The 24946-nt window shown below is 48.0% G+C and overlaps 1 protein-coding gene and 1 long non-coding RNA gene across 2 annotated transcripts in view; one reads left to right on the top strand and one right to left on the bottom strand.

Moving 5' to 3' along the window:
- The window catches only part of LOC149971479 (uncharacterized), a 7983-nt gene extending 3470 nt beyond the window's left edge, over positions 1-4513 (top strand). The window contains exon 2 of the long non-coding RNA XR_016492351.1: positions 3219-4513. This is a non-coding gene — a long non-coding RNA (uncharacterized LOC149971479). The remainder of the gene's footprint in view (positions 1-3218) is intronic.
- On the bottom strand, positions 3471-24946 carry slc1a2a (solute carrier family 1 member 2a). The gene is made up of 10 exons (XM_090223077.1): positions 24493-24946; positions 20812-20951; positions 13644-13796; positions 9409-9768; positions 9180-9306; positions 8706-8939; positions 7838-8032; positions 6648-6782; positions 6237-6447; positions 3471-4303 (listed from the first exon to the last, which is right to left on the bottom strand). Exons 2-10 carry the CDS (start codon positions 20939-20941, stop codon positions 4211-4213), a joined length of 1638 nt encoding a protein of 545 aa, XP_090079203.1. The 5' UTR covers positions 20942-20951; positions 24493-24946; the 3' UTR covers positions 3471-4210.

The following is a 24946-nucleotide window of genomic DNA, read 5'->3' as shown; positions in this document are numbered from 1 at the left end:
CATGTGAAATGTTTAATGTCTGCTATCCCTCCTGTTTCCTCTGTCTCTTCTTCACAGGAGGAGCCTGGTGATTTGACAGGGGTGCCGGAGGAATATCACGATCTGCGCACGGTGTTCAGTCGGTCCAGGGCCACCTCTCTTCCTCCACACCGGTCGTATGATTGTAGTATTGATCTCCTTCCGGGAACCACCCCCCCCCGGGGTAGACTATACTCTCTGTCGGCTCCCGAACGTAAGGCTCTCGAAGATTATTTGTCTGTAGCTCTTGACGCCGGTACCATAGTCCCCTCCTCCTCTCCCGCCGGAGCGGGGTTTTTTTTTGTCAAGAAGAAGGACGGGTCTCTGCGCCCCTGCATAGATTATCGAGGGCTGAATGACATAACAGTGAAGAATCGTTATCCGCTTCCTCTTATGTCTTCAGCCTTCGAGATCCTGCAGGGAGCCAGGTTTTTCACTAAGTTGGACCTTCGTAACGCTTACCATCTCGTGCGCATCAGGGAGGGGGACGAGTGGAAGACGGCGTTTAACACTCCGTTAGGGCACTTTGAATACCGGGTTCTTCCTTTCGGCCTCGCTAACGCTCCAGCTGTCTTTCAGGCATTAGTCAATGATGTCCTGAGAGACATGCTGAACATCTTTGTTTTCGTTTACCTTGACGATATCCTGATTTTTTCACCGTCACTCCAGATTCATGTTCAGCACGTTCGACGTGTCCTCCAGCGCCTTTTAGAGAATTGTCTTTTCGTGAAGGCTGAGAAGTGCACTTTTCATGCCTCCTCCGTCACATTTCTCGGTTCTGTTATTTCCGCTGAAGGCATTAAGATGGATCCCGCTAAGGTCCAAGCTGTCATTGATTGGCCCGTCCCTAAGTCACGCGTCGAGCTGCAGCGCTTTCTCGGCTTCGCGAACTTCTATCGTCGTTTCATCCGTAATTTCGGTCAGGTGGCAGCTCCTCTCACAGCCCTTACTTCTGTCAAGACGTGCTTTAAGTGGTCCGTTTCCGCCCAGGGAGCTTTTGATCTCCTCAAGAATCGTTTTACATCCGCTCCTATCCTTGTTACACCTGACGTCTCTAGACAGTTCGTTGTCGAGGTTGACGCGTCAGAGGTGGGAGTGGGAGCCATCCTTTCTCAGCGCTCCCTCTCTGACGACAAGGTCCACCCATGCGCGTATTTTTCTCATCGCCTGTCGCCGTCGGAACGTAACTATGATGTGGGTAACCGCGAACTGCTCGCCATCCGGTTAGCCCTAGGCGAATGGCGACAGTGGTTGGAGGGGGCGACCGTTCCTTTTGTCGTTTGGACTGACCATAGGAACCTTGAGTACATCCGTTCTGCCAAACGACTTAATGCGCGTCAGGCGCGTTGGGCGCTGTTTTTCGCTCGTTTCGAGTTCGTGATTTCTTATCGTCCGGGCTCTAAGAACACCAAGCCTGATGCTTTGTCTCGTCTCTTCAGTTCTTCAGTAGCCTCCACTGACCCCGAGGGGATTCTCCCTGAGGGGCGTGTTGTCGGGTTGACTGTCTGGGGAATTGAGAGGCAGGTAAAGCAAGCACTCACTCAAACTCCGTCGCCGCGCGCTTGTCCTAGGAACCTTCTTTTCGTTCCCGTTCCTACTCGTCTGGCCGTTCTTCAGTGGGCTCACTCTGCCAAGTTAGCCGGTCACCCTGGCGTTCGGGGTACGCTTGCTTCCATTCGCCAGCGTTTCTGGTGGCCCACCCGGGAGCATGACACGCGTCGTTTCGTGGCTGCTTGTTCGGTCTGCGCGCAGACTAAGTCCGGTAACTCTCCTCCTGCCGGCCGTCTCAGGCCGCTTCCTATTCCCTCTCGACCGTGGTCTCACATCGCCTTAGATTTTGTCACCGGACTGCCTTCGTCAGCGGGGAAGACTGTTATTCTTACGGTTGTCGATAGGTTCTCTAAGGCGGCTCATTTCATTCCCCTTGCTAAGCTTCCTTCTGCTAAAGAGACGGCACAAATCATCATCGAGAATGTTTTCAGAATTCATGGCCTTCCGTCAGTCTCTCTTCCGGCTTTCACCCCCAGTCTAACGGTCAAGCAGAACGGGCCAATCAGACTATTGGTCGCATCTTACGCAGTCTTTCTTTTCGCAACCCTGCGTCTTGGTCAGAACAGCTCCCCTGGGCAGAATACGCCCACAACTCGCTTCCTTCGTCTGCGACCGGGCTATCTCCTTTTCAGAGTAGCCTCGGGTACCAGCCTCCGTTGTTCTCATCTCAGTTCGCCGAGTCCAGCGTCCCCTCCGCTCAGGCTTTTGTCCAACGTTGCGAGCGCACCTGGAAGAGGGTCAGGTCTGCACTTTGCCGTTATAGGGCGCAGACTGTGAGAGCTGCTAATAAGCGTAGAACGAAGAGCCCTAGATATTGTCGCGGTCAGAGAGTTTGGCTCTCCACTCAGAACCTTCCCCTTAAGACGGCTTCTCGCAAGTTGACCCCGCGGTTCATTGGTCCATTCCGTATCTCTCAAATCATTAACCCTGTCGCAGTGCGACTTCTTCTGCCGCGATATCTTCGTCGCGTCCACCCGGTCTTCCATGTCTCCTGTGTCAAGCCCGTTCTTCGCGCCCCCGCTCGTCTTCCCCCCCCCCCCCCCATCCTTGTCGAGGGCGCACCCATCTACAGGGTCCGCAGGATTTTGGACATGCGTCCTCGGGGCCGTGGTCACCAGTACCTTGTTGATTGGGAGGGGTACGGTCCGGAGGAGAGGAGTTGGGTTCCCTCTCGGGACGTGCTGGACCGTGCGCTGATCGATGATTTCCTCCGTTGCCGCCAGGCTTCCTCCTCGAGTGCGCCAGGAGGCGCTCGGTGAGTGGGGGGGTACTGTCATGTTGTCTTGTCTCTGTCCTTTCCCTTCACCCTGTCTCCCTCTGCTGGTCGTTGTTATGTTACCTTTTCTCCCCCTCTTTTCCCCAGCTGTGCCTTGTCTCCTCCTAATTACCCATTCACCCCGTTCCCCACCTGTTCCCTTTTTTCCCTCTGATTAGGTCCCTATATCTGTCTCTGTTTCTGCTCCTGTCCTTGTCGGATTCTTGTTTGTTTGTTTATGTGTCTCATGCCTGAACCAGACTATCATCGTGTGTGCTGCAACCTTGTCCTGTCCTGTCGGAATCTACCTGTCCATCTGAGCCCACGTATGTTCGTCATTAAAGTACTCTGTTTGTTAATTCGCTTTTGGGTCCTCATTCACGCACCATAACAGGTATTGTAGCTCCTTCAACACACCCAACACTTGTTTTTATTCTGTCACCAGGGGGAGCCACATGGTCAACATTCTGCTTCCCTTTGCTGCGGGATGTTGTTACGTTAACGATTTCAGAACCTGTTTGCTGCTATTGGTTGACTGCAACAAGAGGCAGTAGTAAAGTCAAGGGCTTTTTGAGATAGTTCAGTGTTTGCCTCGACGTTTTTGCAATTTTTAATATTTGTAAGAAAATGTGCATTACCAAGGCTCTTTAAGTTGTTTTATTCTGAGTGCTATTAGAAGGCAGCAGGTTTTAGAAAGCGTCAAAGCCACTCTGGAAACCAAAGAAAAGTGAATCGACCACCACTGAATATCTAGCAACCCCTGGAACATCAAGCGTTTCTGGAACATGTTGTTATAAGGTTGTGCAGGGTCAGGAATAGGAATAGTAGTGACTGACAGGAGGGTTCTCCATGGAGGGGCTTCTCATCATAACACTCCTCAACTGGTCCTTGTATACAACTGGCAAGGCCACATCCCATAAGCACACATTCTCTGAACTGCCTCTGGCGCTAACAAAACCCTTACATTTTTTATACATAAAACAGACAGAAGGATTGCTTTTTCCCCAAAAGGTTGAGCAGCAACAAAAGTGCGGCATTGCGTATATCAGAGAACATGCACTGTCGAGTAAGGTTCAGAATACAACCACCTGAATGGGTCCATTATACTAAACAATGCCTTAAAAATCACCAGCACAGCTTAAGCAATGTCATTTGGAAGTCCTAATCTAATTGTTTAAGATAGGTACAAGTGGATGCGTACCTACGTTGTCTTTGTGGGAGGGGAGCTTCATCCCATAGTCAATGAACTGACCATAGTCAGACCACAGGAAGTAAGACTGATGCACCAAAGCTTGTGATTACAGGGCTAAGTGTGGTTACGTTCTTTATTTTGGTCAGGAAGGGAAGCTTGTGGAAGTCAGGATGAGGTCGGAGCAGGGTGCTGCTTTACTCTCGTTTCCATGGTTCCTCCTCAACAAGAGAGAAATCTGCAGTGTTGGGGTGGCCGTTGGGGTGGCCGTTTCCATTGCCCATGGATACCTGCAAGCAATTACCAGGGACATCTAACTGTAAGACCAAGGCACAGTCATATTGAAGCTGTCAAAGGGTTTGAGCAGAGAAACCAAGGGGGTAATACTTGCAGGCCATCCTTTTGGTTGAATTTGGTTGGTCGGTTGAATTTTGGTTGAATTGGTTGAATTTACTGGGATTCCCGCAAATTTGGTCCCAATAGAAAGAAAAGAAAAGAAAGAATATTCTCTGAGTACTGAAGCGACAGCAGATACAGAAGATAGATTGAATCCTCTCTGAATACTGAAGCGACAGCAGATACAGAATATAGATTGAATCCTCTCTGAATACTGAAGCGACAGCAGATACAGAAAGATAGATTGAATCCTCTCTGAATACTGAAGCGACAGCAGATACAGAAGATAGATTGAATCCTCTCTGAATACTGAAGCGACAGCAGATACAGAAGATAGATTGAATCCTCTCTGAATACTGAAGCGACAGCAGATACAGAAGATAGATTGAATCCTCTCTGAATACTGAAGCGACAGCAGATACAGAAGATAGATTGAATCCTCTCTGAATACTGAAGCGACAGCAGATACAGAAGATAGATTGAATCCTCTCTGAATACTGAAGCGACAGCAGATACAGAAGATAGATTGAATCCTCTCTGAATACTGAAGCGACAGCAGATACAGAAGATAGATTGAATCCTCTCTGAATACTGAAGCGACAGTAGATACAGAAGATGGATTGAATCCTCTCTGAATACTGAAGCGACAGTAGATACAGAAGATGGATTGAATCCTCTCTGAATACTGAAGCGACAGCAGATACAGAAGATAGATTGAATCCTCTATGAATACTGAAGCGACAGCAGATACAGAAGACAGATTGAATCCTCTCTGAATACTGAAGCGACAGCAGATACAGAAGACAGATTGAATCCTCTATGAATACTGAAGCGACAGCAGATACAGAAGATAGATTGAATCCTCTCTGAATACTGAAGCGACAGCAGATACAGAAGATAGATTGAATCCTCTCTGAATACTGAAGCGACAGCAGATACAGAAGATAGATTGAATCCTCTCTGAATACTGAAGCGACAGCAGATACAGAAGATAGATTGAAATGTGTTTTCTCACTGACAGGAGAATGTAAAACATTGATGAGTCAGTTTTGTTTTCTATCTTGGCCATGTATTTTATGGATTCTCTGCCCAACAGAATTACCGGGACAATAATGTTGAATAAATGGATTGTAAGAAAACAACTAAATGACAGTATAAAACAGGGATTAGTAATTGTCCCATGCAAGCAAAGCAATAGAACAATGATCCATGACAAATGGATCAGTAAAATGCTCTGAAAATAAGAGCATGGACTTTTCTTTGAGTTTTTGGTCTAAAAAATAGCTAGCTACAGTAGAAAAAATGATTTTTGACAGGTCCATAATATGTCTGCCACTGTTTGGATAAACATGATGAAATAGCAGTCTTCATGTGTACCACTAGCCATACAATGTTGATTTAAAAATGCGCCCTAAAACTGAATCGAATCATGTAAGCAGGGCTGCCACAAATACATGTCCATTTAAGAAGAAGAATCCCACTCATGTCACAGATTAATACAAGACACAGGAAGAAAAGTAAAGTGAGGAAAAATGTTTTCAAAATAAAAATGGTGTCAAAAACATACCGTCAGAATGATAGTAAACTGCCGAGCAAAAGTACACAGGTATCACAAAAAACTGCTTTTCCATATAGTTTAGTGAGTGAGTAAATAAATATAAGAGCATATTTATTTAGTTTCTGCACCTTGTGATATTGTTTTCTCCAAAAGAACTGTATAAGGTGACATGAATGTATGTCGACATACCAAATGACAAGAGAAGGAAAGGCAGCAATTAGGGGGGAAGTCTACATGCACGTCTCTATATCCTTAAAGATGAAATGTACCTTGCAATCATCTATCATTATTGTGCTGTGGGCTGCAGCGTAAACACACTGGTTGGTGTTGTTCTCGAAGAAGGATTGGGATTTTGTCAACTCAAATTCATCAACTTTTTGCGCGGCGTCAAACGCATCGAGCTCATCTTTGGACAGGTGGTAAACGATACCGGCCCCGTAGGAGTCCCCAACCACGTTGACGGAGGTTCGGAACCGATCCCTGTATTTTTTTTTTAGGGTGGGGAGGCAGACACAGAGACAGACAAGTGCAGAAGGTAATCTCTCGGGGGAACAACGCTGAGGACAATATTTTGAGGAAGACCAGAGTTTTATCCTGAGGTAACAAGAAGATATTCTGTGTGTGTGGAAACATTCTCTGTACGTGTGAATGCAGGTACAAGTGCAAGATTGAGTACTCACAGCAGCCAGTCAACAGCCACCAACAGACTGATGTCTTGGGTGGGTAACCCAACGGCTGTTAGGATCAGTAGCATGGTCACCAATCCAGCACTGGGGATACTGGCCGCTCCCACACTGGCCAAGGTTGCTGTCAGGCTACAGTCAGGATGAGAGATCTCAGTTAATTACACACTGGCCAAGGTTGCTGTCAGGCTACAGTCAGGATGAGAGATCTCAGTTAATTACACACTGGCCGAGGTTGCTGTCAGGCTACAGTCAGGATGAGAGATCTCAGTCAATTACACACTGGCCAATGTTTCTGTCAGGCTACAGTCAGGATGAGAGATCTCAGTCAATTACACACTGGCCAAGGTTGCTGTCAGGCTACAGTCAGGATGAGAGATCTCAGTCAATTACACACTGGCCGAGGTGGCTGTCAGGCTACAGTCAGGATGAGAGATCTCAGTCAATTACACACTGGCCAAGGTTTCTGTCAGGCTACAGTCAGGATGAGAGATCTCAGTCAATTACACACTGGCCAAGGTTTCTGTCAGGCTACAGTCAGGATGAGAGATCTCAGTCAATTACACAAACATTAATTTCAACCTTATATTGTAGGTACATGAATAAAAATGTTTTGTCAAGGTCAATAGATCATATTTGTTGTTGCACCTTGTTTTGAACAATCATGTCACATGACCTGAATTTTAACCTTTATTTAAAGGGTTTTCAACAAACGGTCCCTTTTCTTATTATGTCAGATGGGCCAGCACCATCCTCCAGCACTGTGCTCCAGCACCATGTTCCAGCACTGTGCTCCAGCACTGTGCTCCAGCACCATGTTCCAGCACTGTGCTCCAGCACCATCCTCCAGCACCATCCTCCAGCACCATTCTCCAGCACCATTCTCCAGCACTGTGCTCCAGCACCGTCCTCCAGCACCGTCTTCCAGCACTGTGCTCCAGCACTGTCCTCCAGCACCATTCTCCAGCACCATTCTCCAGCACTGTGCTCCAGCACCGTCCTCCAGCACCATTCTCCAGCACTGTGCTCCAGCACCATCCTCCAGCACCATGCTCAGATAATTGCTTTTATTTTTGGTGTAAATCTAATGTCTGGAAAAGGCTTAAAATAAAGATGAAATCCTAGGTCATGTGACATGATAGTCCGAAACACAGGGCCCTAGTCATGTAGGATTGGAAGTGTCCTACCTGACAGTGACAATCTGGCCGTAGTCGAGGTCGATGTTATTCATCTGGGCGATGAAGATGGCTGCCACGGCCTCGTAAAGCGCAGTGCCGTCCATGTTGATAGTGGCGCCCACGGGGAGCACGAATCGCGTCACTCGCTTATCGATGCCCAAGTTCTCCTCCAGACAGCGGAATGTGACTGGCAGGGTACCAGCACTGAGAGACGGGTACAGAACTTGTACTTAATACATATCACAAGACTTGGAATTGTATTAAACACTGAATTTACATAATATCTATATTATGCATTGAGCATTATGTTCCCTCAAAGGGTGACTTTTAAAGGGTCTTACTTTAAGCAGTAAGATTAGTCGACAAGAGTCTAACTACATTGTGGTAGCTAAGCTCTACAAATCTGGTGTCATGCATGAAGGTATCAGACGACCCGTGAAATGTGGACACCCCTCTAGGGCATGAACCACATCTCTGTTGCTGTTATCATCTCAGTGTGAGCTTCGGCTGTGGCTCAAAACCTACTCTGTCATACAATCTATCCAATAGGTTGGGTAATGCAGAGCCCTTAATATAAATTAACTATTTATCCTAACCTAAGCTAAGGTTAATCTTTGAAAGCAACTTTGCGCTGTGTGCACCACGAATAACATTACTCTTGTTTTTAGTTTATCTGTAGAGTGGAGACAAAACAAGCAAGGTCAAGGCATCTTGTTTTGTCTGTCTTATCGTAAACAAGCAGAATGGGTTCTAGAATGGGTTCTAGAATGGGTTCTAGAATGGGTTCTGGGAAAGGCAATAATAAGTATGACAGAGGGAAAAGGGAGGGTGACAGAGAAGAAGTGAATAGGTTAGAGAATAGGTTTGGGTCTTGTACCTAGATGCTGTCCCAATAGCGGTGACCCAGGCCTGGAAGATTCCCATGAAGAAGACATAGGGGTTTTTCTTCACGATGACTAAGTATATTAGCGGTAGAAATATGGCACCGTGGATGACAAGGCCCACGATCACGGTCACCATGTACATTCCCAGTTGCCTGGCAACCATTTCCAGATCATCGATTGAGATGATCTTCCCACAGATGAGACAGGCGATACCGAAAGGGGAATACCTGGGAGAGACCTTGGTGAGATTAGTTTTGCAGTTTGGTAAAACTAATGAAAGGTCAATAGTGGTATCTAATTGGGAATATTGGGGCAAACATGTACATTGGGGGCTAATTTCCTGTAATAAATAACACTTTTCTCCTTTGGCTACAGTGACTAGAGTGGACTTGCTAGAATGCCTGTTATTTTAGAGGAGGGGGGGGGGGGGGTTGGAGGTATCTAACTCTAGAGAGGATAAGACTTACCACATAATCATGCCAACAATCCTCATGACGATCTCGTTGAGAACGTTAAAAAACTCCAGCATGAGCTTGGCCTTTTCTCCCATCTTCCCCATGATTATCCCGAAAGCCACAAAGAAACCGATCAAACCTACAGTTTCAAAAGGAGGCAAAAAGTGTCAAATCAATTATTTGGACTGCTAAGACAATCATTCATTCCAGTTAAGAGCATGTTTTCTAGAAGTGTACCAACCTAGCACATTCATCCCACTCTTGTACTGAAGACCCCTTTTGATGGTAAACTGTGGTGGACCCCTGGTCCTGTTGGTAGGTACGGGGACTTTTGTGGTGACTGTCTGGATCTGCTGGAAGCAGGCCTGAACCAGGTTTTCTGGGAAAAGGTTTCGAATTAGATCGAAGAAGGCGTCCAGACTGGAGACGTCGTCGTTCTTCTTGCCAGGCCCGAGGTTGGACTTCAGCTTGGGGTTACCTGGGTGGATGAGCAGCACTAGAATGACACCCAGAGCGGCAGCGATGACTGTGGTGGACATGTAGTACACCATGGCTCGGGTGCCCAGGCGGCCACTGGACTTGGCATCCAACCCTGCCAGTCCTGGAGTGGGAGAGAGGTGAGAGAGGCCCGCAGTTCAACAACCGGTTACGTAAACTACAGAAGATATGCATTCCAGATACTCTAGTGATAAATGCAGTGGCGGCTGCTGAGGGGAGGAAAGCTCATAATAATGTCATAGAACAGAGGAAATGGAACGGCACCAAACAGGTGTTTGATGTGTTTGATACCATTCCACTGATTCCACTCCAGGCATTACCACGAGCCTGTCCTCCATGATTACGGTGCCACCAACCTCATTTGGATAAAATGCTATAATAACACTCTAACGTACAATGCCTCTAGTGCTACTACAGACACACGCTAGCAAACGCACTCTACACACACGTATACTGTAGTACATTATCATATTGTTGTATGGTGATATTATACATTTTGCATTGTAGATATGTAGTGGTGTAATAATGTTATATGATGTACTGTTTATCTATATTTGTATGTGTGATGCAAGTGCCTAAATGTGTTTGGACCCAAGAAAGAGTAGCTGCTGCCTTGGCAGGAACTAATGGTTATCCATAATAAACACCAGGAAGAGTACCTGCTGCCTTGGCAGAAACTAATGGGGATCCATAATAAACACTAGGAAGAGTAGCTGCTGCCTTGGCAGGAACTAATGGGGATCCATAATAAACACCATGAAGAGTAGCTGCTGCCTTGGCAGGAACACATGGGGATCCATAATAAACGCCCAGGAAGAGTAGCTGCTGCCTTGGCAGTAAGTAATGGGGATCCATAATAAACACCAGGAAGAGTAGCTGCTGCCTTGGCAGGAACTAATGGGGATCCATAATAAACACCAGGAAGAGTAGCTGCTGCCTTGGCAGGAACTAATGGGGATCCATGATAAACCTCAGGAAGAGTAGCTGCTGCCTTGGCAGTAAGTAATGGGGATCCATAATAAACACCAGGAAGAGTAGCTGCTGCCTTGGCAGGAACTAATGGGGATCCATAATAAACACCGGGAAGAGTAGCTGCTGCCTTGGCAGGAACTAATGGGGATCTATAATAAACACTAGGAAGAGTAGCTGCTGTCTTGGCAGGAACTAATGGGGATCCATAATAAACACCATGAAGAGTAGATGCTGCCTTGGCAGGAACACATGGGGATCCATAATAAACGCCCAGGAAGAGTAGCTGCTGCCTTGGCAGTAAGTAATGGGGATCCATAATAAACACCAGGAAGAGTAGCTGCTGCCTTGGCAGGAACTAATGGGGATCCATAATAAACACCAGGAAGAGTAGCTGCTGCCTTGGCAGGAACTAATGGGAATCCATGATAAACCTCAGGAAGAGTAGCTGCTGCCTTGGCAGTAAGTAATGGGGATCCATAATAAACACCAGGAAGAGTAGCTGCTGCCTTGACAGGAACTAATGGGGATCCATAATAAACACCGGGAAGAGTAGCTGCTGCCTTGGCAGGAACTAATGGGGATCTATAATAAACACTAGGAAGAGTAGCTGCTGTCTTGGCAGGAACTAATGGGGATCCATAATAAACACCAGGAAAAGTAGCTGCTGCCTTGGCAGGAACTAATGGGGGTCCATAATACACCCCCAGGAAGAGTAGCTGCTGCCTTGGCAGGAACTAATGGGGATTCATAATAAACCCAAGGAAGAGTAGCTGCTGCCTTGGCAGGAACTAATGGATATCCATAATAAACACCAGGAAGAGTAGCTGCTGCCTTGGCAGGAACTAATGGGGATCCATAATAAACACCATAAAGAGTAGCTGCTGCCTTGGCAGGAACAAATGGGGATCCATAATAAACACCAGGAAGAGTAGCTGCTGCCTTGGAAGTAAGTAATGGGGATCCATAATAAACACTGGGAAGAGTAGCTGCTGCCTTGGCAGGAACTAATGGGGATCTATAATAAACACTAGGAAGAGTAGCTGCTGTCTTGGCAGGAACTAATGGGGATCCATAATAAACACCAGGAAAAGTAGCTGCTGCCTTGGCAGGAACTAATGGGGATTCATAGTAAACCCAAGGAAGAGTAGCTGCTGCCTTGGCAGGAACTAATGGGGATCCATAATAAACACCATGAAGAGTAGCTGCTGCCTTGGCAGGAACAAATGGGGATCATAATAAACACCGGGAAGAGTAGCTGCTGCCTTGGAAGTAAGTAATGGGGATCCATAATAAACACCAGGAAGAGTAGCTGCTGCCTTGGAAGGAACTAATGGGGATCTATAATAAACACTAGGAAGAGTAGCTGCTGTCTTGGCAGGAACTAATGGGGAACCATAATAAACACCAGGAAAAGTAGCTGCTGCCTTGGCAGGAACTAATGGGGGTCCATAATAAACCCCCAGGAAGAGTAGCTGCTGCCTTGGCAGGAACTAATGGGGATTCATAATAAACACAATGAAGAGTAGCTGCTGCCTTGGCAGGAACTAATGGGGATCCACAATAAACCCCCAGGAACAGTAGCTGCTGCCTTGGCAGGAACTAATGAGGATCCATAATAAACCCCCAGGAAGAGTAGCTGCTGCCTTGGCAGGAACTAACGGGGGTCCATAATAAACCCCCAGGAAGAGTAGCTGCTGCCTTGGTAGGAACTAATGGGGATCCATAATAAACCCCAGGACAAGTAGCTGCTGCCTTGGCAGGAACTAATGGGAATCTATAATATACCCCAGCAAGAGTAGCTGCTGCCTTGGCAGGAACTAATGGGGATCCATAATAAACCCCAGGAAGAGTAGCTGCTGCCTTGGCAGGAACTAATGGGGATCCATAATAAACACCAGGAAGAGTAGCTGCTGCCCTGGCAGGAACTAATGGGGATCCATAACAAACACCAGGAAGAGTAGCTGCTGCCTTGGCAGGAACTAATGGGGATCCATAATAAACACCAGGAAGAGTATCTGCTGCCTTGGCAGGAACTAATGGGGATCCATAATAAACACCAGGAATAGTAGCTGCTGCCTTGGCAGGAACTAACGAGGATCCATAATAAACCCCCAGGAAGAGTAGCTGCTGCCTTGGCAGGAACTAATGGGGATCCATAATAAACCCCAGGACAAGTAGCTGCTGCCTTGGCAGGAACTAATGGGAATCTATAATAAACCCCAGGAAGAGTAGCTGCTGCCTTGGCAGGAACTAATGGGGATCCATAGTAACCCCCAGGAAGAGTAGCTGCTGCCTTGGCAGGAACTAATGGGGATCCATAATAAACACCAGGAAGAGTAGCTGCTGCCTTGGCAGGAACTAATGGGGATCCATAACAAACACCAGGAAGAGTAGCTGCTGCCTTGGCAGGAACTAATGGGGATCCATAATAAACACCAGGAAGAGTATCTGCTGCCTTGGCAGGAACTAATGGGGATCCATAATAAACACCAGGAAGAGTAGCTGCTGCCTTGGCAGGAACTAATGAGGATCCATAATAAACCCCCAGGAAGGGTAGCTGCTGCCTTGGCAGGAACTAATGGGGGTCCATAATAAACCCCCAGGAAGAGTAGCTGCTGCCTTGGCAGGAACTAATGGGGATCCATAATAAACCCCAGGACAAGTAGCTGCTGCCTTGGCAGGAACTAATGGGGATCTATAATAAACCCCAGGAAGAGTAGCTGCTGCCTTGGCAGGAACTAATGGGGATCCATAATAAATCCCAGGACAAGTAGCTGCTGCCTTGGCAGGAACTAATGGGGATCCATAATAAACACCAGGAAGAGTAGCTGCTGCCTTGGCAGGAACTAATGGGGAACCATAATTAACACCAGGAAGAGTAGCTGCTGCCTTAGCAGGAACTAATGGGGATCTATAATAAACCCCAGGAAGAGTAGCTGCTGCCTAGGCAGGAACTAATGGGGATCCATGATAAATACATATGATGGCAGGGTTCTGGTCCCCCACCTGTGATGAGACTGGAGATGATCAGGGGCAGGATGAGCATCTTCAGCATCCTCATCAGGATGTCTCCTGGGAACGAGATGATCATGACTACATCAGGGGGGAGCGGCGACATGGGACGCAGTAGTATTCCAGAAACAGAGCCTGTGATCACACCTAGAACACAGAGAGAGAACCCACAGTCATATCAACCTCTCATTGGTTTTCTGTTGCATGATTTAGAACCACACACACCGGGCTGTTTGTATTCATACACATCAGCTAGTGTGTATACCCTGAACACAACAAGCTCTACCTCGGCTCTCGCTACACTTTCACCCACAAGTTTTAGGCAACCTTATGCACTGTGAGGGATGGGAGGTGACTAAAGTGCAGAAAAACTCAATTATATCAAAACTAAATTATATCAAACCCCGCACTTTTCATTGTTAAAGATGCAATCCGGGATCTTAAGAACTTACTAATTTGTAACATATTGTACGAATTTGAATTTGTAACATAAAATATGAGTTGCAAAAAACAAAAATACAAATAAAACTTGCTTTTTGTAACTTAACATACAAAATAGACGTAGAACACAATTGCGCACAATTTTCAGGAACCCATTTTGGCTCATTAGCATTAGTTTCAAAACTATTGACTGAAAGTATACACATCTAAACAACAGGCTAACTTACCAAGACAGTAACAACCAGACACATCTAAACAACTGTCACGACTTCTACCGAGGGTAACTTCTCTCCCTGTTCGGGCGGCGCTCGGCGCTCGGCGTCGCCGGTCTACTAGCCACTACCGATCCCTTTTTCTTTTTCTGGTTGTTTTGTCTGTGTTCCTTTTCACACCTGGTTTTCAATTGCTTTGATTTCTGTGGGTATATAGGGCAGCTGTTACCTGCCGTAATTCGTGCAGGATTAGACTTGTGTGTATTGCGTTCGATGGTATTTGATGTTTGTTGTTTTTTTCGCATTTACGCACGTGTATGTAAAGTGTCGGAACTGTGTTAGTTCCTCCGTGTGTTTGCACGATTATTCGAGAGCGTAGTTTTGGGATTTTTGTTCTGTGTTGCCATTTGCATTGCTGGACTATTATTAAACACGCTCCTCAGACATCCTTGCTCTCCTGCGCCTGACTCCTACACCTCTCACCAAGACGCATGTTATCACAGAATCCTGCACCAATATAATTATGGAGTCAGCAGGAGCGGACGCACTTCCAGGGTCCGTGGAGGAGCGAGTTCAACACCACACGGCAGTGTTACACCGACTGGGGACCGCCATGGATCAGGTGATGGCGACGATGGAGAGATGGGAGAGAGGTGGCCTTCCCACACCGTTATCAGCTACACCCCAACCAGTACCACTACCCTCTCCTTCATTGCCTGAGCACAGTGGAATTCGACTCGCCCTCCCGAGGGAGTATGATGGGACGGCGGCCGGGTGCCAGGGCTTCTTACTCCAGATGGACCTATACCTGGCGACCGTTCGTCCGGCTCCTTCGGGGGGTGAGAGCGTGAACGCCCTCGTCTCCTGCCTCGCAGGTAAAGCCCTGGAGTGGGCCAACGCGGTGTGGAACGATCCTGACTCGGCGAGGGACCACTACCCAGAGTTCACCCGCCGCTTTCGGGCCGTGTTTGATCACCCACCTGAGGGTCGAGCGGCGGGTGAACGGCTGTTCCATCTGAGGCAGGAGAGGAGGAGTGCTCAGGACTTTGCTCTAGAGTTCCGGACCTTGGCCGCTGGCGCGGGATGGAACGACAGGGCCTTGATCGATCACTATAGGTGTAGTTTGCGTGAGGACGTCCGTAGGGAGCTGGCCTGTAGAGACACCACCCTGTCCTTGGACCAATTGATCGACATGTCCATTCGGTTGGACAACTTGCTGGCGACCCGCGGACGTCCAGATCGGGCTCTGTCAGTTCCATCTCCCAGCTCCACCACTCCAACACCCATGGAGCTAGGAGGTGCTTCAGCGAGGGCGACCGGAGGAGGGGGCCTTTCCTGTGCCAGCTGTGGTCGCAGAGGGCACACTGCTGACCGGTGCTGGGGGGGTCCCCCCGGGAGTCGAGACGCCAGGCCGAGCACTGCCCGGACACCTCAGGTGAGTCGGCACCAGGCTCACCCAGAGCCCCCTGTTGGTCACGTGTATGTATGGATTGTTTTTCCTAAATTTTCCCCTCTTTCCCGGCATAAGGCGCTAGTAGATTCAGGCGCGGCGGGGAATTTTATTGACCGCGGTTTAGCGAACAGGTTAGGGATTCCCCTTGTTCAGCTGGATAAACCCTTCCCAGTGCACGCCTTAGATAGCCGACCATTAGGGTCAGGGCTAGTCAGGGAGGCCACGGCTCCACTGGATATGGTTACGCAGGAGGGTCATGAGGAGAGAATTAGTCTCTTCCTCATTGATTCTCCTGCGTTTCCGGTGGTGTTGGGGATCCCCTGGTTGGCCCGTCACAACCCCAGGATTTCGTGGCAACAGAGGGCTCTACAGGGGTGGTCGGAGGAGTGCTCAGGCAGGTGTGTAGGAGTTTCCATCGGTGCTACAACGGTGGAGAGTCCAGACCAAGTCTCCACCGTGCACATTCCCTCAGAATATGCCGATTTGGCTATCGCCTTCTGTAAAAAGAAGGCGACCCAATTACCACCTCATCGACGAGGGGATTGTGCGATAAATCTCCTGGTAGGCGCTGCACTTCCCAGGAGTCACGTGTATCCCCTGTCACAGGAGGAGACGGTGGCTATGGAGACATACATATCGGAATCTCTGGGGCAGGGGTTCATTCAGCCCTCCATCTCACCTGCCTCCTCGAGTTTCTTTTTTGTGAAGAAGAAGGAGGGTGGTCTGCGTCCGTGCATTGACTATAGAGGTCTAAATTCCATCACGGTGGGGTATAGTTACCCGCTACCTCTCATTGCCACGGCGATTGAGTCATTTCACGGAGCACGGTTTTTCACAAAACTGGATCTCAGGAGTGCATATAACTTGGTGCGTATCCGGAAGGGAGATGAGTGGAAGACGGCGTTTAGTACCACATCCGGCCATTATGAGTACCTCGTCATGCCGTACGGTTTGAAGAATGCTCCAGCAGTCTTCCAATCTTTTGTGGATGAGATTCTCAGGGATCTGCACGGTCAGGGTGTGGTGGTTTACATCGATGATATTCTGGTCTATTCCGCTACACGGGCCGCGCATGTGTCTCTGGTGCGCAGGGTACTTGGGAGACTGTTGGAGCATGACCTGTACGTCAAGGCTGAGAAATGCTCGTTCTTCCAACAGGCCGTCTCCTTCCTTGGATATCGCATTTCCACATCGGGGTTGGTGATGGAGGATGACCGCATTGCAGCCGTGAGTAATTGGCCGACTCCAACCACGGTAAAGGAGGTGCAGCGGTTCTTAGGGTTTGCCAACTACTACCGGAGGTTTATCCGGGGTTTTGGGCAGGTGGCTGCGCCCATTACGTCACTGCTGAAGGGGGGGCCGATGCGTCTGGGGTGGTCGGCTGAGGCGGACAGGGCTTTTGGTCGCCTGAAGGCTCTTTTTACCTCGGCTCCCGTGCTGGCGCATCCGGACCCCTCTTTGGCATTTATAGTGGAGGTGGACGCATCCGAGGCTGGGGTTGGAGCCGTGCTCTCCCAGCGCTCGGGTGCGCCACCGAAGCTCCGCCCCTGTGCTTTCTTTTCTCAGAAGCTCAGCCCGGCGGAGCGAAACTATGACGTGGGGGATCGGGAGCTGCTAGCTGTTGTCAGAGCCCTGAAGGTGTGGAGACATTGGCTTGAGGGGGCCCAGCACCCTTTCCTCATCTGGACTGACCACCGTAATCTAGAGTACATTCGGGCAGCGAGGAGACTGAACCCTCGTCAGGCAAGGTGGGCCATGTTTTTCACCCGATTTAGGTTTACCATCTCCTATAGACCAGGCTCCCAGAACACTAAGGCAGACGCACTGTCCCGACTATATGATACGGAGGAGCGGGCCATTGATCCTGCGCCCATCCTCCCGGCTTCTTGTCTAGTGGCACCTGTAAGGTGGGAGGTGGACGCAGACATTGAGCGAGCATCGCGTGTTGAGCCCACTCCACCACAATGTCCAGCGGGACGGGTGTATGTTCCGCTGGCGGTTAGAGACAGGTTAATTTGGTGGGCTCACACATCCCCCTCCTCTGGTCATCCGGGGATTGGGAGGACGGTGCGATGTCTTAGTGGGAAGTACTGGTGGACCACTTTAGCCAAGGACGTGAGGGTTTATGTGTCCTCCTGCTCAGTGTGCGCTCAGTGCAAGGCTCCTAGGCACCTGCCCAGAGGGAAGTTACAACCCCTTCCCGTTCCACAGCGGCCTTGGTCACACCTGTCGGTTGACTTCTTGACCGATCTGCCACCGTCACAGGGCAACACCACAATCCTGGTCGTTGTGGATCGGTTTTCTAAGTCCTGTCGTCTCCTCCCTTTGCCCGGTCTCCCTACGGCCCTACAGACGGCGGAGGCCCTGTTTACTCACGTCTTCCGGCACTACGGGGTGCCTGAGGATATTGTTTCTGATCGGGGTCCCCAGTTCACGTCCAGGGTGTGGAAGGCATTCATGGAACGTTTGGGGGTCTCGGTCAGCCTGACCTCTGGGTTTCACCCCGAGAGTAATGGGCAGGTGGAAAGAGTGAACCAGGATGTGGGTAGGTTTCTGCGGTCGTATTGCCAGGACCGGCCAGGGGAGTGGGCGAAGTACATCCCCTGGGCGGAGATGGCCCAGAACTCACTCCCCCACTCCTCTACGAACCTGTCGCCCTTCCAATGTGTGTTGGGCTATCAACCGGTCCTGGTACCATGGCATCAGAGCCAGACCGAGGCTCCTGCGGTGGACGATTGGGTGAAACGCTCAAGGGAAACCTGGGAGGCCGCCCATGGGTACCTTAAACGGGCCGAAGCACGGCAGAAGGCCAGTGCCGACCGCCATCGCAGCGAGGCCCCGGTGTACACACCGGGGGACCGGGTCTGGCTCTCGACCCGAAACCTGCCCCTCCACCTGCCCTGCCGGAAGCTGGGTCCGCGGTTTGTGGGGCCATTCAAAGTCCTGAGGAGAATAAACGAGGTGTGTTATAGGTTACAGCTCCCCCCGTATTACCGTATTAACCCCTCGTTTCATGTGTCTCTCCTCAGGCCGGTGGTGGCTGGTCCGCTTCAAGAAGATGAGGTGCGGGAGGTCCCTCCGCCCCCCCTGGACATCGGGGGGGCGCCGGCGTATGCAGTTCGGTCCATACTGGACTCGAGGCGTCGGGTGGGGGGTCTTCAGTACCTCGTGGACTGGGAGGGGTACGGTCCGGAGGAGAGATGCTGGGTGCCGGTGGAGGACGTACTGGATCCTCCTATGCTAAGGGAGTTTCACCGCCTCCATCCGGATCGCCCTGCGCCTCGTCCTCCGGGTCGTCCTCGAGGCCGGCGTCGTCGCGCTGCGGGAGCCGCGCGTCAGGGGGGGGGTACTGTCACGACTTCTACCGAGGGTAACTTCTCTCCCTGTTCGGGCGGCGCTCGGCGCTCGGCGTCGCCGGTCTACTAGCCACTACCGATCCCTTTTTCTTTTTCTGGTTGTTTTGTCTGTGTTCCTTTTCACACCTGGTTTTCAATTGCTTTGATTTCTGTGGGTATATAGGGCAGCTGTTACCTGCCGTAATTCGTGCAGGATTAGACTTGTGTGTATTGCGTTCGATGGTATTTGATGTTTGTTGTTTTTTTCGCATTTACGCACGTGTATGTAAAGTGTCGGAACTGTGTTAGTTCCTCCGTGTGTTTGCACGATTATTCGAGAGCGTAGTTTTGGGATTTTTGTTCTGTGTTGCCATTTGCATTGCTGGACTATTATTAAACACGCTCCTCAGACATCCTTGCTCTCCTGCGCCTGACTCCTACACCTCTCACCAAGACGCATGTTATCACAACAACAGGCTAACTTACCAAGACAGTAACAACCAGACACATCTAAACAACAGGCTAACTTACCAAGACAGTAACAACCAGACACATCTAAACAACAGGCTAACTTACCAAGACAGTAACAACCAGACACATCTAAACAACAGGCTAACTTACCAAGACAGTAACAACCAGACACATCTAAACAACCGGCTAACTTAACAAGACAGTAACAACCAGACACATCTAAAAAACAGGTTAACTTACCAAGACAGTAACAACCAGACACATCTAAACAACAGGCTAACTTACCAAGACAGTAACAACCAGACACATCTAAACAACAGGCTAACTTACCAAGACAGTAACAACCAGACACATCTAAACAACCGGCTAACTTAACAAGACAGTAACAACCAGACACATCTAAAAAACAGGTTAACTTACCAAGACAGTAACAACCAGACACATCTAAACAACAGGCTAACTTACCAAGACAGTAACAACCAGACACATCTAAACAACCGGCTAACTTATCAAGACAGTAACATCTATACAACAGGCTAACTTACCAAGACAGTAACATCTATACAACAGGCTAACTTACCAAGACAGTAACATCTATACAACAGGCTAACTTACCAAGACAGTAACATCTATACAACAGGCTAACTTACCAAGACAGTAACATCTATACAACAGGCTAACTTACCAAGACAGTGACATCTATACAACAGGCTAACTAACCAAGACAGTAACATCTATAGGACAGGCTAACTTACCAAGACAGTAACATCTATACGACAGGCTAACTTACCAATACAGTAACATCTATATGACAGGCTAACTTACCAAGACAGTAACAACCAGTCACCTCTAAACAACAGGCTAACTTACCAAGACAGTAACATCTATACGACAGGCTAACTTACCAAGACAGTATCATCTATACAACAGGCTAACTTACAAAGTCAGTAACAAGCAGACACATCTAAACAACAGGCTAACTTACCAAGACAGTAACATCGATACGACAGGCTAACTTACCAAGACAGTATCATCTATACAACAGGCTAACTTACAAAGTCAGTAACAAGCAGACACATCTAAACAACAGGCTAACTTACCAAGACAGTAACATCTATACGACAGGCTAACTTACCAAGACAGTATCATCTATACAACAGGCTAACTTACAAAGTCAGTAACAAGCAGACACATCTAAACAACAGGCTAACTTACCAAGACAGTAACATCTATAGGACAGACTAACTTACCAAGGATGGTGAGGAAAAGGACCAAGTTATTCATGATTTTGCTGCATATTCCCCAACACATAGGCTGAGGAGGCTCCACGATGGGCTCCAAATGGCTTTCATGCATTCTGACCTCCACTTGCCTCTGCATTGTGTTGGCGCTAGAGAGAGAGAGAGAGATAGATAGGAGGTTTATTCATTTACTCCTCCTTGACCCATAATGCCTAGCTGTGTCAACAGGTATTACCATATTTGCTCCAGTGAAAAGGTCACTGATGCAGGACACCATAAGAGTTTGATGTGGCTTCTTGTCCATCTGTAATAATGGCTCGGGAACTGATGGCAAACAGAATGATAATGTATTCATACTATCACAAATATGTATGAGGGAGAGGAGACTGAACAAGTGGGTAGAGAGAGAGACATGGGAGATGTGAGTAGATGTATGAGGGAGAGGAGACTGAACGACTGGGTAGAGAGAGAGACATGGGAGATGTGAGTAGATGTATGAGGGAGAGGAGACTGAACGACTGGGTAGAGAGAGAGACATGGGAGATGTGAGTAGATGTATGAGGGAGAGGAGACTGAACGACTGGGTAGAGAGAGAGACATGGGAGATGTGAGTAGATGTATGAGGGAGAGGAGACTGAACGACTGGGTAGAGAGAGAGACATGGGAGATGTGAGTAGATGTATGAGGGTGAGGAGACTGAACGACTGGGTAGAGAGAGAGGCATGGGAGATGTGAGTATATGTATGAGGGAGAGGAGACTGAACGACTGGGTAGAGAGAGAGACGGGAGATGTGAGTAGATGTATGAGGGAGAGGAGACTGAACGACTGGGTAGAGAGAGAGACATGGGAGATGTGAGTAGATGTATGAGGGAGAGGAGACTGAACGACTGGGTAGAGAGAGAGACATGGGAGATGTGAGTAGATGTATGAGGGAGAGGAGACTGAACGACTGGGTAGAGAGAGAGACATGGGAGATGTGAGTAGATGTATGAGGGAGAGGAGACTGAACGACTGGGTAGAGAGAGAGACATGGGAGATGTGAGTAGATGTATGAGGGAGAGGAGACTGAACGACTGGGTAGAGAGAGAGACATGGGAGATGTGAGTAGATGTATGAGGGAGAGGAGACTGAACGACTGGGTAGAGAGAGAGACATGGGAGATGTGAGTATGTAAATCATTCTAATTATATTTTTCCAAATCATTTGTATATTGTCAAAAACAATTATCTGTACTCTTATTTGTTGTATTATTTTGGGAGGGTGACCCCATTTCCCCGGTGACCCCATTTCCCCGACTTTGAATACTACTGACGTAGCCCCTCGTATTAGTGAAAAGGCTCCACTTGAAACAAAGAGTTATTTTTAGAGGGTTCACCTATTGGGACAATTCAAGGTGTGACACCTTCTTTTCTAAGAGTGTACCTTGGGGCTTGCTACCTGATATCTTGGTTTCACTTAACTAGGCAAGTCAGTTAAGAAGAATTTCTTATTTACAATGACGGCCTACCCCGGCCAAACTTGGACGATGCAGGGCTAATTGGGCCGCCCTATGGGACTCCACCTCGTATTGGTGAAAGGGTTCACGGCCGGATATGATGCAGCCTGGATTTGAACCAGGGACTGTAGTGACGCCTCTTGCTCTGAGATGCAGTGCCTTAGACCATTGCAACACTCAGGAGCCCACCATGACTTGTGTGTTAGTACAGTATGTGTGTGTCCAGTGTCTGTCGACAGCAACTGACTTAAACTTAACGTCTGTTATCTCTGCCCTCTGATCTGGGCCAGTCTGAGGATGCAGTGATTTTCCAGTGAATGGAGCTTCTTCGTAATCTTATTCCTCTGAGATGGAAGTCTTCACTTTCAGGTCATGCCCCCATCTCACACTCCTCCCTCCATCTCTCTACCTAATCGCCTCATCACGTCACCACAGCAACAAGTCTCACAGCTTTGTTGTGGTCTGGCTTATTAAAAGCTCTTCAACTTAAAGGTCCCCGACAGTCCCTACTCCTAGCATCATTTAAATCACATCTCTTGGGGTGTATAACCTTGTGTGCTATTGCGTAACTTTGTCCCCTCCACCATTCTGTAACATCCGTGTGTTGTCACCGTGTCCCGTATTGTTTCATATTTACACTAACACACACTGTCAATAACGTCCATTTCCTGAGATGGAACTTTCTACTGGGTCCCCCTGCTACACTGTTACACTGTCCTAAAAATCAACAGCTCTGTACTCACTGGCAAAATATCTCTCGGATTGAGAGGAAAATGGAGGTTTGGCGAAATTCCCTGTTTCTAAAACCATATTGAGTGAATTTGTAACCGGAGTAACTGCTTGTATTGCATACTGTTTACATCCACAGAACCAAAAACGTGACGGCGAGGCAGTTAATAGGTTGTGACTGGCAAATCAATCAGAGGCTGTCTGAAACACAGTGCCCGGACATAAGCCTGTTAAGGCCGACAAAATTAGCCTGTCAAGCACACCAGTGGTTTAGTTACATAACCTCTCAGGGGTGACCCAGGAACTGTCAAGGTGTGCCAAGCTGCGATTAGACCGTCTTGAGCAAGGGATTACTGTTTGATTCACAGATTCAGAAATACAGATTCACAATACATACAAATGAAATCACATATTTAAAAAACACAATTATTCACACAGCTCTTTGGCAAGAAATGGTCCCCTCACCAAGAGTCATCCATACAGCCTATCTGCTCTATGGTGCATCAGTACCAAAAGCTTTTACGTTCAAAGCCTACACAATATATCGCTACAGTCAACTGAAGGCTGACTGTAGCAATTGTAAAGCACTTGAATCAGGATCCAGGGCACATACGATTTGCTAATGTCATTATGTGTCTCATTAGATAGGGTACATCTCATTGAGCTGGATGGTTCTCAAGGCCACCTGGCTGGGTTGGTGCAGATGAGGTCAAATGGGAGAGTGTCTCAGCTCTCTCACCAGAAAGGGATGACCTCTGATTACCAAAGGTCAAATGACAATACATGAAGAATGATCAGACAAGTCACAGACGCCGGAGCATTTTCCCTTTTTGCGTCAGGGGACAACAACAATACTGCAGCATAATACTGTGATGAGGAAATTCTACTCAACAATACTGTTGCATAATACTGTGATGAGGAAATTCTACTCAACAATACTGCAGCATAATACTGTGATGAGGAAATTCTACTCAACAATACTGTAGCATAATACTGTGATGAGGAAATTCTACTCAACAATACTGCAGCATAATACTGTGATGAGGAAATTCTACTCAACAATACTGCAGCATAATACTGTGATGAGGAAATTCTACTCAACAATACTGCAGCATAATACTGTGATGAGGAAATTCTACTCAACAATACTGTAGCGTAATACTGTGATGAGGAAATTCTACTCAACAATACTGTTGCATAATACTGTGATGAGGAAATTCTACTCAACAATACTGTTGCATAATACTGTGATGAGGAAATTCTACTCAACAATACTGTTGCATAATACTGTGAGATGCAAACTTTCAATCATGCCTTCAAAAAACCATGACAGCAACTGCCTCTAAAATAAATACAGCACAGTAACAGTAGAATGTAGAAGGTTTGAAGAGAAACATTCTGGAGCGCTTCAAGAAAATGTTTCAAACCTTTCATATTCAATTAAAAACCTTCACATTTAGCTTACCTGTAGTTGTTGTCTGGAATTTGGAATGGAAGGTGACGTACTAAAGAGTCACTACTCAGTCAGCCATGGGCTGCAAGGATAGAGTCAAAGAAAGGAAGGGAAATTCACGGTCTATCCATCTTGGAGATTCAGTGAAGATCCACAAACGTATGAAGGTCCCCCCTTGCCCCTTAAATAAGGGAATGTAGAAATCTGGAGGCTATGCGGGAGTAGATCTCAAGAAGAAAGCCAGCAGCACCTTCTCAGCATCCAATCGAAATACAATGAATTAATCAGCAATGCCCATGGAAGACTAAGAATGGTATCCGCAGTCACTGAAGTCGACTCATCCAAGCATGTGTGTAGACCTGAAGTGACCAACCTGCAGGCTGGACTGTGGGCTCCACGTTCAGCTTAATTGTAAGCAGCGAGTGAAATCCTTGGTGCCCTCCTCTTTCTCCTTCTCTACCTGTCT

This window comes from Oncorhynchus mykiss, chromosome 26 (assembly GCF_057628025.1).
Source record: "Oncorhynchus mykiss isolate SJ-2025 chromosome 26, ASM5762802v1, whole genome shotgun sequence".
Taxonomy (NCBI): Eukaryota; Metazoa; Chordata; class Actinopteri; order Salmoniformes; family Salmonidae; genus Oncorhynchus; species Oncorhynchus mykiss.
This window is presented reverse-complemented; position numbering and strand designations above follow the sequence as displayed.